Source organism: Alexandromys fortis, unplaced genomic scaffold, assembly GCF_014885135.2.
Source record: "Alexandromys fortis isolate MF-2015 unplaced genomic scaffold, M_Fortis_MF-2015_v1.1 scaffold_37, whole genome shotgun sequence".
Classification (NCBI taxonomy): domain Eukaryota; kingdom Metazoa; phylum Chordata; class Mammalia; order Rodentia; family Cricetidae; genus Alexandromys; species Alexandromys fortis.
Genome location: NW_026067914.1, coordinates 10,407,954 through 10,425,061, shown reverse-complemented (window position 1 = coordinate 10,425,061; position 17,108 = coordinate 10,407,954). Strand labels below are relative to the sequence as shown.

General features: G+C 34.0%; 1 protein-coding gene across 3 annotated transcripts in view; it reads right to left on the bottom strand.

Annotated features, from left to right (window-relative positions):
- Positions 1-1,778: 1,778 nt before the first annotated feature.
- Cdh9 (cadherin 9) overlaps positions 1,779-17,108 on the bottom strand; it is a 94,252-nt gene continuing 78,922 nt past the window's right edge. The window contains exons 8-12 of one of the 3 annotated variants that reach the window (XM_050139071.1): positions 8,974-9,140; positions 8,395-8,516; positions 7,437-7,554; positions 6,881-7,132; positions 1,779-2,796 (exon numbers count right to left, since the gene is read on the bottom strand). In XM_050139071.1, coding sequence (XP_049995028.1) covers positions 2,309-2,796; positions 6,881-7,132; positions 7,437-7,554; positions 8,395-8,516; positions 8,974-9,140 — 1,147 coding nt within the window. In that variant the 3' untranslated portion in view covers positions 1,779-2,308. Of the gene's footprint in view, positions 2,797-6,880; positions 7,133-7,436; positions 7,555-8,394; positions 8,517-8,973; positions 9,145-17,108 lie in introns of all 3 variants that reach the window. The other 2 variants (XM_050139072.1, XM_050139073.1) reach the window with 2 other exon arrangements.

Genomic DNA, 17,108 nt, shown 5'->3' with positions numbered 1-17,108 from the left:
TACATCCTGGTTGCAGTTTCGCCTCTCTCCTCTCCTTTCAGCTCCTCCACCCACACCGACCTATGTTGCCACCCCTCAATCCTCTCCTCCCCCATTTCTGTTTAAGAAGGTTCAGGTCTCCCACTAGTATCAAAAAAAAACAAAAAACAAAAAACAAAAAACACAGCATATCAAGTTGCAGAAAGACTAAGCACCTCCCTATGTATTAAGTCTGGGCAAGGAGAACCTGTATGAGAAGCAGGATCCTAAAAACCAGTAAAAGAGTGGGAGACAAACCTTGTTCCTACTGGTAGAGGTAATACAAAAGATTAAGCGACAAAGCTACATATATGCAGATTTCCTAGGTCATTCCCTTTTAGGCCTAGAAAGTTCAGTCCCTGTAAGCCACTGTGAGCAAAGTTTAGTGGGTTCTTTGAGTTTTCTTGTGGGGTCCATGACTCCTCTGACCTCTATAATCATGTATTCCTCATTTCAGCAGGATTTCCCAAACGCTGCGTAATGTTTGACTGTGGGTCTCTTTGTTCCCATCAGTTGCTGTATGAAGCCTCTCTGATGAAAATTGGGCTAGGCACAAAAACGAGCACATCCCACAGGCAGGATAGATGGTAGATCGAAGGTTATGTGGCTGGCTTGATTTCCCATTCCTTCTACTTAAACCCTTACCTGGTCACTGCAGATGGTTAATTCAGACAGACTACATGTCCCACTGTTTCTAGGAGTCCTAGCTGGGGTCATTCCTGGGTAGAATGGGTAGCTGGGTAGATTCCTGGGATTTTCCCTTGTGACAGGTTTTTAACCTCTCCCCAAAAAGCTCCCAATTTCTTTTGAGTACTCTCTCCCTCCTTCCCTTCCTCCAAATCCTCCCAGATCATTTCTACATCCCTGTTCAGTCAGCTTCCGGTTCTTTCTCATTTGCTATAAAAACAAAACTCAAAACAAAGCAAAGAAACAAACAAGAACCCTCCAAAGAAATAAGTAGAAAGAAAAGCACCAAACACAAGCAAAACAAAACCAAAATAAAAAGCATAAAAATTACACAGAATTCTTTTTCATTGATTTACTCTCCTGAACATGAAGGAGGTCTGCCCTGTAGTGTGGTTGATAGATTCAATGACTCTCAATTGACGAGAAAGAATTTTTCCTTTCCAAACAGATATCAATAGCAAACATCTCCTGAGATACTTGTACTGTCTTTGTGTTCATTCCTCCTTCTCAGTACTTGTATTGTTTTTCAGTTTAAAATGGTAGAAATTCAAATATATTTTTAATATATTAAAAACTGAGAATGTATTTATTGAAGTTCAGGTTAAACGCTCTCTCTCTCACACACACACAAACATATACATTCATAATTACCATTTCTCATTTAAAACAATTATTTATGAAACAATTGATTTGGGGCTCTTCTTTATCTCTGCAGCATCTTTGACAGACACTGCATTTATTCAAATACAATGCATCGTTTGATAAATCTTGCAAAAACTTAGTTTATTGTCCACAACTATATATATATAATACTGTATATCCCGAGTCAATGTCATATTCTATGAGTAGACATTAATAGTTCAATAAACATTTGTCCACACTTAAACAATCGAAACAGAGGAAGAAAATTCATAGCAGAGTTCATCCCTAGAGCTATCTCAGATTACATCGGTGTCTTCTACAGTTACTTCTGAACCACTTTTCCCTGAGTAAATCGTGTTTTACACTCAGAGAGATAAAACACTTCTGCTGTGAGATCTACTGCTCCAAGGAAGTAAGTAAAATGAAATTCATTATTATAAATATCAGTTTATTTCATAAAAATACAAAAATATAAATATACACTTATAAAAATATGAGTGAATTAACACAAAGACGTCTTTCAGCTAAATAAATATGGCAGTAAGAGTCACTCCTAGATCATTAGGTATATTTCTTTCAATTAATTTACAAAGCCGTTGCACAATGTATAATTTCATAGTATATGTGACTGACAATCAGTTAAGAAAACATTTATAAATTTCCTATACTAAGACAAGGCACAAAAAGCCTTTGAAGATTTTTTATTGATTATTAATGTCATATATTTTTCCAAGCTCAATAGGCAAAGAGGGTGAGATGTTGTTATTACTGTTTTAAAATCTATGTCGTTCATACTCATTCACAGAAACTTACTGATTAAACAAAGCCTTACTAAGACAACACTTATGTATTGTTTGGAGTTGATTTTTAAAAAATTCCTCCAAAAAAAGAATAAAACAGGCCACTCAATCTGGTATCAAAGGGTATTTCCACTCGTTAGTGTGTTCAAGCCACACAGGACTCAGTCGCGGTCACTCTCATCACCCCCATACAGGTCTGCGAGTTTTTTGAACCGCGGGCCCCAGTCGCTGAGGTAATCATAATCCTGGTTACAATCAGCAGTGAGAGATTCTAAGGAGCTGAGCGAATTGGCTACAGAATCGTTCCCTTCATAAGCGTAAGTGGCCAGGGAGTCGTAAGGAGGTGCACTTGGGTCTGAGTCGTTTTCTTTTAATCTCCGGTGGATGAAATCTTGTACATCAATATTTTCCCACAGGGGTACAGTCCTTCTTATCTGAAAAATAGTTTCAGGCATGACATCTCTTCTAAGTTTGCTGTCTTCTCTTGCTTCCGGGTTCCTCAATGTGCCGATGTCAAAAGCCTGGGTGTCTTCCTCTCCACCACCTTCATCATTATAGGTCACAATATTATCCCGGACGTCATCCTTTGAAATGATCAGAGGCTCCTTTTTTCGTTGCCTCTTCAATGCAGCAAACAGCACGATTAGAGCTGTTGATGAAGGATGAAGTGATTCAATCAGTAAGATTCATGATTAGAGAGTATATACATAATTCTAGTGTATGTGAAATTTAGATGAACATCTGAAGACATGGGTAACTATCCAATTAGAACAATAAAGGAAAACACTGCACCATTTAAAATAAAAACAGTAAAATTAAAGTAATAATTAAATTAAAGCATTAATTACCTTTCAAAGCCTGTTGATTTGGGGTATTAAAGATATTATTTGTGGCCGGGCGGTGGTGGCGCACGCCTTTAATCCCAGCACTTGGGAGGCAGAGGCAGGCGGATCTCTGTGAGTTCGAGACCAGCCTGGTCTACAAGAGCTAGTTCCAGGACAGGCTCCAAAACCACAGAGAAACCCTGTCTCGAAAAACAAACAAAAAAAAAAAAAGAAAAAAGAAAAAAAAGATTTTTTTAATTTTTTTAATTATTTGTGAATTACTGCATTTGTTCAACTAAAAATAACTGCATTCTTCTTCTTACCGAACATACATTTATCTCAAATTTTAAAAAAAATAATTATTTAGTCATTTCTATGAGTAAAAATTAAGGGCATGTTTGTAAATAGTCTCTCATATAGATTCATATTAATGGACACTTTATATATACATATATTTATTTTACACATATACAATATATAATGTGTCTAATGATTTTATTTTGTTAAATATTGAGCCAACATTTATTTAAATTGCTTTATTTAATGGTTTCGAAATTTGTGGAAAATCTGAAATGCAACTTTTGAGACCTAAGTTTAATATCCAAATTTCAAACCAAGTTTAATTTGCACTCATGCATCAGGCAGCTACAATTGGATTTTTCTTATTGAAACCATTCATAATTAATAAACTTACATTCAGATTTTGAAACCAAAATTATAATTTTGTTTTATTAATATATTATTCTATTTTTAAATTTGTGTATGTTTCCATGGATGTAATTAAGCATTTCTTCATATAGTCAATCACAGCTTTTCTCAGAGAAGTTGGATTAAATTTAATGCATATATTTGACAATCTTCTTTTCCTACTGTTTATACAATAAGATTCATTCTCTATATATGAACATTTATTTATGTGTGTGGAGTCTGCAAGTTAATATTGAGGTTTACATTTGTCATTTTTTTTATGATGTGAATTAGGGTCTCTCACTGAACTCAGAAATCACTATTTGGTTAGATTGATTTTCCTTTATGTCTCCCTCCTAACTGTTGTGCAAAGGGCAGGAGAGGTTAAAGATGTGCTCACACAACACAACATATTCCCTGTGTGTTGGTTTTCATGTTCCGAGATTTGCATGAGAAACATTGTACCAAGAAAGTCATCTCCTTGACTCCTATAAGACGCTTTAAGAAAATTAAAAATCTATATGACTTCTAAATTATGAAATTGATATTAAAACTAGATCAGTCATCTTATATATGCAAGAGAAAAATAAAAACAAAACTAAATCAGAATATAATAAAAATATATTATAAGAAAAAAATTATGAAGAAAAATAATCAAATCTGGAAATTTTCTCCCAAATTTATTTAAACAGAAAATTGAAAACTACATTTCATCTATTTTAAGAAGTCCAATATTTGCCAAAATTATTTCTGAGCCAGTCTTGATTATGCATGTTTGTAATTCCAGCAAATTAGAACCGCAAGGAGTAAGAATATTTGGATCTGTTCCGGAATGCCTACTGAGATCTTGGCTCAAATGGTAGAAGAAAAAGGAGGTAAGAGCATGCATATTTCTTTAAAAATAACAAAACAATTTAGCTCCAAATTTTCTGTTGCCTTTGTTGTACTCTGATTTAATTTTGCTATCTGGAATTATTTTTCATTGAATGTTCAGCCTTGAACATGATGGGAATACAGCGTACCATTGTATTAAATCTCCAGGTCAATTGCTAAGCTCAGATAAATTCCAATGAAAAACAGATTGGGGACTTAACCTTCTTCAGGTTTTTCTGAGAGCTATTAAAAATGAATAAAACATTACTGTTTTTTTAACTATAATCTTTATTATTAAAGAAAAAGTTTTAAATAGTTGAGTATTCTCTAAGAATGAAGTCATGTACTAGAAATAGTGTTATTTTGAAATTTAAAATTGAATAAATGTACTTTTGTTTTCTAAATGTTGTAAATAGATAATAGATCAGTAAACATATCTTATCTTCCCTAGAAATGAATGAATTTTACCTTACAGGAATAGCTCTTTGAGTCATTAATATCTATTTTCCTTTCTGTTCTGCTAGGTAAAAAATGTCTGCTTCATTTACTGGATAGAAATAAACATTTGATGTACACTAATGTAATGAGGCTATTATATAGAAAATTGCATCAATATTTTCACTAATGTATAACTAGAATGTAGCATTTATTTATATTATGAATATTATATTCCTAAGTACAGGGTTATGTGAGTAGTAAATCAAAAGAAATCATAGACCCTTTTTATAGCATTATCATTTTGATGGATATTTTTAAACTTTATACCATTTCATTAATTTTCTAGACATCCTTTTACTACTATGCATTTTATTCATACAGATTTTATTAGTTATTTTTGGTTTGTTTTACATATACTGATGTTAACCCTAGGACCTTGCAATGCTAAAATATGTTACCCCTGAGCTATACTCACAACATTCTTCTAAATTAAGATGGTACGGTAATTTAATCTCTAAGATTTATCATAGTGCCAGAGGGTCTCTAAGGCCAAAATTTACAAAATTCTTGCTGTAGGTTTCATTTCCACAATCAAGTTTCAGGCATCCCTAGACTGGACAAAATTTGTGTGTTAAGTGCAAAACCACTCTCATTTTTTTTTTCTCTAAATAGCTGGATGATGCTAAATGAAATAAATGTTCCATTCACTTTTGTCAAAGCCTTAGTGAAGTTCTACAAAGATGTTTGGCCAGAGGGATTTTATCCACAGAGCTTGGAAAGATTTATGGTGAAAATAAGCCAGCACACACGAGCATCAGCATGTCAGCTTGGCAAAGTCTCCTGCCCTTAGTGCAAAATTTTTGGATGAATATTTTATAGAAATAATTTTTTGGAGTGGTTTTCAGTGAAACAACCATTTGATTCCATTAAATATTGTATTGGTGAATGCTTAGATAAAATATATTCTTTCAGAAACATGATTTAATTTGAAAAATATTGAGTGGGGCATTTGTGATTACCCTCTCATAATGACATTATAAATAAAAGCTGAGGTTGTATTGTGTGATTGTGTATATATATATACATATATGTGTGTATCTTATAAAATTTCTCTGAGAAAAATATCTTAAGGTGCTTTCATCAATGCATGATATATTTCTACATATTTTATATTGTTAGTAAAAACGTTTTTAAGGGTGAAAAACTCGTACTTTCAAGATTAGAATAGAGAGTTTTAAGGTAGAAAATCTGCATTAATGCATCAATAAATACATTTTAGAAATGCCATTTGGAGGTGGGGAGACAGCTCAATAAATAACCAGCTTGCTTGACAATAATGACACTAATAGTCCCGATTCCCACCAGACATGCGCAATGCCAGACATGATGATAAAGTCCTGAAATTCTAATTATAGGAGTCTGAGGAGGGACCCAGAGCATCTCTAACTAGCGATGCGGTATATCAGTAAGCTTCAGGTCTTGTAATCTATCTAGTGTCAAAAACAAGGTGGAAATCAATAGATAAAGTCACCTGAGGCTGATGTCAAGGCTCCACACTTAATTATATGTTTAGGTGTGACCTGGACAAGTACACAAAGCCATGCAAACACACAAGGAAAGTGATGCACCTGTTTTCTAGCCATTGCCTAGTTGAACAGATGTAATGGGATTAAATTAAGCCCTTAGAACTGTGGTTATATTACCTTCATGCTATAATTGTAACTCTTCTATTATTATACCTTTGTTTTACAGTTAGACAACTAGTCATTTCTCTCAAAAGCAAACTAGGGGAATATTCTTTTTACATTGAGAATACTATTGTATAATGTTAAATATGTACAATTTCATATAAAATGCCTGGGGAATGGAGAAGACCTTAGGGAGAGGAGGTTTGAGAGATGTGTATCTTACTGAGCAGGATGACGACACAAAGCAAAATTGCAATGAGCGCTCCGGTGCTCAGGCCAGCAGCAAGCATCAGGGCCTCTGCATTGCAGGACTGCATGTTTCCTTGGCTATCACATGCACACACACGGATCGTGAGTGTGCCAGTGCTGCTTTGAATAGGGTAATCATTGTCAAAGATTAAAACTGGCAGTAGGTAGGTGTTCATTTTGGAGCGGCTGTACCCATCTTTTTGAGTTATGATTCCTGCTGTATTATCTGAAAAAGAAAAAAAAAGAATGTCAGAAAAATCATTGTACTCATTTTTTTTCCCATTCATCTATCTTTTCCTCCTTCTCTGGTTCCTCCCCCACATTCTTTCACTCTGTAGTCTTGAGATGTGTTTTTGCATAGCCTAGGCTAGTCTCAACTATCTAGAAAACGACCTTGAGATACTTGAAGTTCCTGAGGTCACTCCCAAGGTGTTGGAATGACGGAAGAGGAGGCAACACCTTGCTTCATGTTCAATTTCAATTCTTCCTCTTAATAATTGACACTTTAGAGTTTTGTAGATATCTTTTACCTTTATTGTCTACAATGGTAAAGTTTGGGTTAAGTGGAAATTCTGGCACTGCCTCAAAGAAGAATTTGTGTCCTCTGGGAGGGTCATCTTTGTCCATGACACTTATTGTCTGAATCAACTGAAATCAAAACATAACCATTAGTTTTGTTCTGCAAAAACATAAACAGAGCTTAGTTTATCTAAGATCTTTTATGTTGCTATAATTTGCTAGGGCAACGTTCTTATTTTTATATAATTAAAATTTTGAACATATATATCGTTTTCAGGAAAACACACCAAAGGTGTTTTTATGGATCTATTGCTTTCAAGTAAGCATTTAATCAATAATGAAAATTATCTCTGAAATAAGGTTTTTTAGGTACTTCAGGGATTGTTTTTCTTCCTGGTGACTTGAACATTGGAAATTGATTAATTCAATTTATAATCTGTTTTGTCATTTTTCTAAAGTTCTAATCTCTTGTACATTTTATTTGCATGATTATGATATTATTTTTTCATTAGAAAAATTTTAAAACATACCCCAGAAAGAACAAAATTAGGTATTAAAGTATAGTAGAATTGAAATTTTGCAATTACAGTAAAAGTTAGATTAAGCCATACTTTTCTAAGTTCTTAATGCAGCAAAACATAAACAAGGAAACAATTTACAATTTGAATATTAAAATATAAATATTTAATACATATCAATGTTTATTTAAAATGTATGCTTAAGACATTACCAAATATAACTCACAATCAGCCTATATATAACTCTATGTGAAAACATTTGGACATGCTGTAAATGTATTTATTTTCCTATACTCATGTTACAAAGAGTTTTTGAAAGTATCATTGTGAGTGCTTTAGTAAGTATACATCAAAGAAATATAATATCAGTATAACAAATTTCATACAAGCAAAGCATTGACTCCTGTCTTGCCAAAGATATGTTTATAAAGTTTATAATGGCTTTATTTACCTGCCCAGATTTTGCATTTTCACAAACAAATGTTTCATAGTACATGGCAAATTCCGGAGCATGATCATTTATATCAAGAATTCTAATGAAGACAGGAATTTGGCTACTTTGTTTTGGGTTATCTGCAAGAAAAACTTGGTGTCAATTTTCAATGCCATTTATAAAGGAAGCTTTAAAGCCACAATCAGCATCAGTAATCAAGTAACTGATCAATCCCTGTGTTCTTTAGCTCATTTGTATGGATGGCAAATATCTTTATTACTTGGCCCCCAAATAAAGCATAATAAAAAGGAAATTATAATTGTGTTTAATAAGGTAAATTTGACAATGCCTATAAGCTCACGTATGATTTTCATGAGGCTAGATGCAATTGAAATCCATTACTACTTGTAAATAAATATAAAACTTATTTAAAATAATTTATTTTTAAATAAAAAATTACATAAAGTAGTAACACCATCTGATTCATTCTTTCATAGATATTACCACTTTTATAAATAATGTCACAAAGAGTCTCTTTTCTGTCTTTTATTTGCTACTATGGTAAAATAGGTTTAGAAGGATATACCTTCAACTTACTTATCTCTGTGGCTGTAATTGTGATGTTGTGCCAAGGGGATGATTCCCTGTCCAGTGGCTTCAGAGTGAAGATAGAGCCATTTTCTGAGTGAATACTGAAAACCTGTTCCATATCAGTATGTCGGTCAACAGAGTATCTGACGGAAAAGAGACTTGTAAATTCAGACCTATCTGACAGGAAAGAGATTTGTAAATTTAGACCTATCTGAAATTACTTACATCGTTCTCTATTTCATCAATTTATAGGAGGAAATTCTCGTATGATATGGCAAAAATATGAGTTGTAAAATGATGACATCTTTTCGGCTTTTTCATCCCTATGAAAACAGTTTGAGGCTCTGACTGTTCCATTATGACCACCTTGTTGGTGACTGTGTTTGGAGCCATTACTTATACTCCTGGGTAGTTGTGTAAACATTAAACAAAATATTGATTGCTTTTTGATTGACTTATTTTTATCATAACCAAGTATTAAAAATTATTGTAGTGAGGACAGGAAAATAAACAAGAACAACAAAGAAAAAACTATCTAGCCATCACTGGGTGCACTGCTCACTTTTCTACGTGTCTCCTCAAAGGCACTTAAAAGAACTTTTGATCTGCTTTGTAAGTGCTGTATACTTTAGTGTCGTTACTTTTTGTTTGTTTGGTTTCACTTTGTAGTTTTGTTCTCTTGTTTGTGTATTTGTTTTCAGACAGGGTTTCAAGTAGCTGGGAATGGCCGCCTCTCATCAAGTAGCTCAGACTTTCTTTAACAACTTGTCTTCCCGCCTTCCTCTTAAAATTAATGAGATTATTTTTTGAGGCATGTTTGTTGATATAGCCCTGGTTGATATCCAGTTTGGAGTTCTCCTACCTTATCCTCAGCATTCCTGGTACTGACAGCATAGAAAGGCAATCCAGCAGCAGTTCTTTTTTTTTTTTTTTTGTCATATGTAATGCATATATGTCCATGAATATTGTTATAGGAAGTATACATTTTATAGAAACAGGAAATTCAGTTTTTTAAGGATTATGTGTTTTTATTTCATGCAATGTATGATAATGTGCAGCATGCATGCTGGGCAATTGTGGAGGCAAGAAGTGGGGTTTAGATGCTCTGGAACAGGATTACCGAAGAATGAGAACAACCATGTTGATGCTGGGAACCAAGCCCCGGTCCTCTATTAAAACATCTCTTTAACTTTGTAAATTGAATTTTGAATTTAATTTCACCAGTTTAATTCAATATGAAAGTACTTGTTAAATTTATTTTGACAATAACTTATAATTATCTCAGTGTTTTTTGATATTGTCTCATTATAGTTTTTGTACTTCTTTAGAAAGTTGAACAGTTTCACCTGAGAGGAGAAAAAGTTAAAAATAAGTGGTTTATTTGTTTATTTACTTTATTTATTTTGTTTTGTTTTAGTGTGGTTTTGAGACAGTCTCACAGAGCCTGTTTTTTTTTCTCCCTGCTTAGCTAAGGCTGACCTTGAAATTCCTATTGTCCTTACTCTTATCTCCAAGTTCTAGAGTAACAAGGGTACCTCTAGACCTAGGAGGTGCTCACTTCTCATAAATACACTGATTATCTCAGTCACCAGTACTATGACCTTCCGAAGGATGGTTGATAACATTATCTAAAACTGGTTTTTAATTTTTTTTTTTCAAATTTTCTCTGACTCCCTTAATTTTACCAAGTGTTGTTACAATTACTTGAAAGATAAAACAAGGCAAAAACATTTCTGTGAAGAATGACATATATATTACAATATATTCATGTTGAGTAAAGTGCAGTCCACAACATTGTGTTGCAAATTTGTCTCTTCCTTGCTGGGAAAGTTCAGTTAATCAATATTTGATCATGTTACAAAAGGTCTTATAACTTTTTTCACTGCCTGTAATGAAGGTCACAAAAGAAAAAAACAGCTCTTTTGTTCCCAATAGCTTTTTCCTAGATATTAATATAAAGACTCTCTGGTGAAAGAAATAATAAATAATAATTCTAATATAAAAGTCACTAATTGACTCTCTTGTAGTTTATGGGAGATCTGAGTAGTTCTGAGCACATCCCAGACTACTAATTCAGTTAAATCTTAATTGGCAATGCTTTACAGGTTATGAATTCATGGAGACTCACTTTGACAATGTAGAAATATGTTCACACTTTTTATCATCAACAGTACAAACTTTCTGGTCTATATTTCAACATTGCCCTCAGTGAAAATGGTGTCTCGTGATTTATTAAAGTTCAGAGATATTATTCATTTACATACCATCTATATTCTACGTTCAACACAGAATTAGGACATTTTGAGTAACCAATTATTAATAAATAGAAAGAATTAATGCTAATGAGCAGGAAAAATATGCTAAACACTTAGCACAGAAATCATTTCTGTGTCCCTGAAATTGGTTTATAAAATCAATAGTGTTTTATTGACTTTCCTTCATTGAATTTTGAACACTTATCTGAAACATACCACTGGCATAAACTTTCTCTGGGAATCCTTCCTTCAGAGAAAGGAAACATTTATTTGGGTAACATAAAATCAGGAACATTACACAAAAACTCACCTGTAGAATCTGAGCTCAAATATGGTTTTCATTTCATTTTTTATAATAAAGCATTAAACACATTTAAATACCTGTGTTTTTCCCCCAAGACATGCTATTTAGAAATTGCAGTCATACATAAGAAGGTTAGTCGTTGTTTTGATGTGTAAAGTTCTTAGTCATATTATCATTGATTAACTCAGTGTAGCCAGCTACAGACTTTCTTTCTTCTTCCTTAGTGATTCTTTCAAAAACTATGTTTTTCAGAACTGTATAGTGAGAAAATTATAATTGTTAGAATGGTTGCTGACTATATAATGAAGATACTAATAGTTTCGGAAGAAAATAATAAAAGTAATTTACAGAGATTAATAGTTTTGATTCCAGACCAGTGTTATTATTTGTGGATAGATAGTGTCTATTCTAATGATTGCTATGTAGACCCCAAATGATCTTATAGTGGTGATCCTCATGCTTTAACCACCTATGTCTCAGAATTAAAGTCTCTACCACCACATCTGGATAGATCTTTTTTTTTCACAACAGAAAAATAAAGAAGCCCTCTGTGTATTGATGTTCCCATGGATTCTTTGCAACTCAGTTTGGACTATGTATCTTTTACGAAACTTTAATTCAATCTCTTGCCAATAAATTTGTTTTGCTACTTACTTTCAATTTGAAGGCAACTGAATTTCTTCTAAAAAAAATCTTTGAACTTTAAAAATGCTGAACATAAAATAGGTGTGAATTGAGGCAAGGTGTTATTTCAGAATGCACAAAATTGTGAAATTATAAGTAACCTTTTAATTTGAGAGATTTTTAATAACTGATGAGGTGAAGCAGCAGTGGCAACAGCTGTTAACTGTGACAGTAAATTCATATGGCCAGTGGCATTTATATGGAAGCCAACAGGTTTGATAAACAGATTTTCTGGGTGGTAGATGAAAAAATAGTGATGATTTCACCCTCTCTCTGGTGCTTCAACCATACTTCTTTAATCCTTGTTGACTTATTGCTGATTTTTCTTCCCACTTTCAAGGGGTGTCTAAAGATGATCTCATTACATTTCGTATTGTAATGGATTTTGCTGTATTCTCATCCTATTTCCAGGTATAGCTTTATTTGCTAACAAGTTTGGTGATGTAATTAATAGAATCATAATTCTTGAGGAATTAAGTGAAACTGCAGCTCATTCCCTATACCCAAACATGAAGTTTGACAAGAACTGGAAACTTAAAAGTATACCAGGCATCATTCTATACAATGAGGAAAGGGTGAATCTTTTAAACCAAAAACATCCACTTGAAACTGAATCCTCAGAATGTTACTATATTTAGAAAAAAAGAATACATATATACTCAAAATTATGAATATTAATGAATAATGTATTACATATGTAGTAGTAAATTTTTTTCTCATTTTCTGTATAGCCCAGGTAGTTCTCATACTCATAGAGATCCACCTGCCTCCATAAAGTGTATTTTAATAAAGAAAAAATTATGAAAGTATTCAGAGATTAGAAATCGTGATTAACAATGTTAATGAACTAATAAAAATTAATTGTTTTAGAATATAGCAGAAATCTAGGTTATTTTATTGAAAAGATAATTTAATAGAAAGGTAAAAATAACACTGATAACTACTAGGTAGAGAATAATATATTTTTATTTACTATAAAGCTTATTTAATCCAAAGAAATGTTTCTTAACTTCCTAATGCTGCAACTCTTTAATGCAGTTCTTTATGTTGTGTTGACCTCAACTAACATATCATTTTCATTGCTACTTCATAAATGTAATTTTGCTACTGTTATGTATTGTAATGTAAATATGTGTTTGGGTGATCTTAGGCGAGTCCTGCGAAAGAATGGTCCAAATCCAGAAGTTGAGAATCTCTGATCAAAGTAAATCTTTGAACTCAGAATGTAAGGAATATAAGTATAACTTTCCCTGGCTTCTTTCAGGTAGATGTAAGGTTTCAATTTATTGTACTTTTCTAATTGTTAATCCCCACCAAAATAAATAAAAGAATGCAATTCAAACAATGTCTAAACCAAAAAACTTTGATTGAAAGTGCAGGTAAGTTTTACATATTTTAATGTTTAAGAATGAAAATAACTTAAGATGCATAATCATAAATGATAAATATGCAAATTGTGATATTTTGAAATGGGAATACTACTCAGAAAACGTTCTTTGGTTTCTACTATATTTTCCCAAGAGAACAGTGTTCAAGCTCATCATAATGTTGAATATATATATAAAAATTTATTTTGTAATGAATTCATTTTTATATGAATGAATGCACAGTAGCGATACATTTTCCAAGAAATAGTTGCAATTTATATCCACTAATAAAAGGGAGGTAAATTTTGCTTAAGTATTTGGCTATGCTCAGATAAAGTATAAAAGGGGTGTTAAATACCTATATCTTTGTAGGTCACAAAAAAATAAAGGAGATCACGAAGATGCTTCGTTTTCCAAAAAAAAAGAAAGCAATCCCAACTAATAGGTAACTTAACTCCTCAATATTGAAGTAGCCCTTTAATGAACATTTTTATAGACCCAAGGATCGTCACATCTTTCACCCATTTGGAGAGATCTATCCTCACATTTTTTACCCAGTTGTCTTTCTCACCAACTTTCCAATCAAGCGTTTTCAAAGTATCTGAGCAGCCAACCTATCCATTGGCTACAGTCCATGAATCATTGAACAATCACACATTTCTGGTTATTTCTTCATTCAAACAAAATATATGAGCATGTCTGCTCCCAGAAGTTCTGTGTACTGTAAGATTTCCCTTTGCCAGTGTCTTTCAGAGTTGTTCCAGGAAAGAACTCTAGCTGTACACGTACAGGCTTAACATGCAGAAGCATCAGTAAACTTCCTTGGCCAACCAATCATAGGCCACATCCAATGAGGCTGTAGGTGCATACTTGGAAGAAGACGCCATTGTAATGGGAGTTAAAAGCAAAGGCATTCGCACAATTTCCTCATGTAACTTGCCTCTGCCTTTCAGAACTGCTCAGGTATTTATCATTTCCATTTGATAATGGATTGCAGCTGACTACATACTACATCATAGCTTGGTAGACCCAACAATAGCTAGCTCATCATGGGAAGCTGAGATTGCATCGTAAATTGGTGACCCATTGTCAAATGTGTAATGTCCAATGAAGTCCAGTATCAGGCCATGAGCTCTCTCTCAAAGGTAAAACAGCCATTTACAGATCAAGGCGGAACCTTATTTCAAAATTCCTATGGTCTCATTTATGACTCACATATAGGAGCCTGCCAAAGGCTCTAAACAACATCCTTATCTGTAAATAACACTTCAAATTCCATCAAGTATGCTGGATAATATGATCTAAGTCATAGAGCAGCCTTCACAGAAGCCTGGACCTGTTGAAGAGCCTTTGCCTGTTCCAAGCTTACTTAAGGATCGTTAGTGGCTTTCTGGGTTATTTGGTACGTGAGACATAGTAACATACCCAAGTGAGGATTGTGTTATCTACAGAATTCAAAAAGGCCTCCTTAATGTTGTGCATCTTTCTTGATGGTTGGAAAAGCTGGGTACTATAGCCTATCCTTCACCTTAGAAGAAATATTTACTGTATATTCCACAACATTGCATCCCTAAGAGTTTCACTGTCAAAGCCTGACTCATGTAGGCTCATAGAGGCAAGCATGAGACCTACTTGAAACTGTACAAGGTTCTCTAAGCATATGTTATGGCTGATACCTTGGTGTTTTTGTGAGACTCTCAACAGTGAGATTGGCTGAATCTCTGACTCTTTCGCCTACTCTGTGGACTCTTTCTCTATTGAATTACCTTGTTCAGTCTCAATATGAGAGCTTTTGCCTTGTTTTATTGTATCTTATAGTGTTTGCCTGTAGTCTCTTGGAAGAGTGGCTCTTGGGAAGAGGGAAGGTATGAGGAGGAGCTGGGAGAAGTAGAAACAAGGAAAACGGTGGCCAGAATGTATGGAATGCGACAAGAATCTATTTTCTATAACAAAAGAAAACATTTGAATTTGGTTGGTTAGTTACCCAGCCTCTGATATATGTGTTACCAACTCCAAAGTGGTTGCTACTCTCTGTTCACTTGGTCAGTCAGCTATACAGTGGATCAGTGTTCTATTTTATTGAAGAGACAGATTATCAAAATTTCTTCAAACTAGCTTATGACACACAGGGAGATAGCTAATATATCCTTGAGGAAAAACTATAAAGGTATATAGTGGGCCCTGCCAATTGAAAGCAATTGCTTCTGGTGGTCTTTATGGCCAGGAGCAGAGAGAAAAGCATTTGCTAAATCAATAGTTGTATATCACGTACCAGAAGATGTGTGAATCTGCTTATGTTATAACAGCACTTCTGGCACAGCAGCTACAATTGAAGTCACTACTTGACTGAGACTTTTATAGTCAACTGTCACTCTTCAAGATTAGTCTGTCTACTTCAGTGGCCAGACAGGAGAGGAAAAAGGAGATGTGATAAGAACAAGCACCTTGCATCTTCCAAATCCCTGACCGTGGCACGGATTTCTGCTGTTCCTCCCAGGATGTGGTTATTTTTGATTCACTATTTTTCCGGGTATGGGCATTTCAAAAGGCTTCCATTTAGTCTTTTGAAATACAATATTTCTCAGTTCACAGGTCAGGATCAAATATGGAAGTCTGCCAACTTCTAAATATACCCATCCCAATTATACTTTATGGGGCTGGCGAAATAATTGCAGTATTTGCTTAGATACCTTTTGGATCAACTGTTAATCAGACATCACACAAAACTCCATTAATTACCTTAACTCCAAAAGGCTTTGCAATTATCCTATGGGGCTCCAGGAATCAGCATTACTTCAAAACCAGTATCCAAAAACCCTCAGCAAATCTGACTATTTCCTTTTATCCAGTGCACAATTATCTTTGGGAAAGGTCTCTCTAAGGAAGGACTGGAGAAAGGCTAACAGCAAAACTCCAGGTATTTTATCTAGATCCTTTTCCATGAGATCCTGGCCATCCCTTAATTCAAAGGATCCTGTGTCTGTAAAGTGGCTCCAGTCTGAAAATTCATTCACAGGAGACAACACTGGGGCGTGATCTCTCAGCAGCTATAGGCTGAAGGAGCGGAAGGAGCTCATGCAACACGAAAGTATATTCCTTCTCCACAATAGAGATAAGAAAGATTTTGTCTTCCTCAAGACTCAGTAATAACATTTTGGGATATATATCCAAAGGATGTTCAATTGTGCCACAAGGACATGTGCACAACTATGTTCATAGCAGCATTGTTTGTCATAGCCAGAACAAGGAAACAACCTAAATGCCCCTTGATTGAATAATGGACAAAGAAAATGTGGCTTATTCACACAATGGAGTACTACACACCAGAAAAAAATAACAACATCTTGAATTTTGAGGAAAATGGATGGAGCTAGAAAACATCATTTTGAGTGTGGTAACCCAGGCACAGAAATACAATTATCAGATGTACTCACTCATAGGTGTTTTTTTTTTTTTAAAACATAAAGCAAAGAAAACCAGCCTACAAATAACAATCCCAGAGAACCTAGACAACAATGAGGACACTAAGAG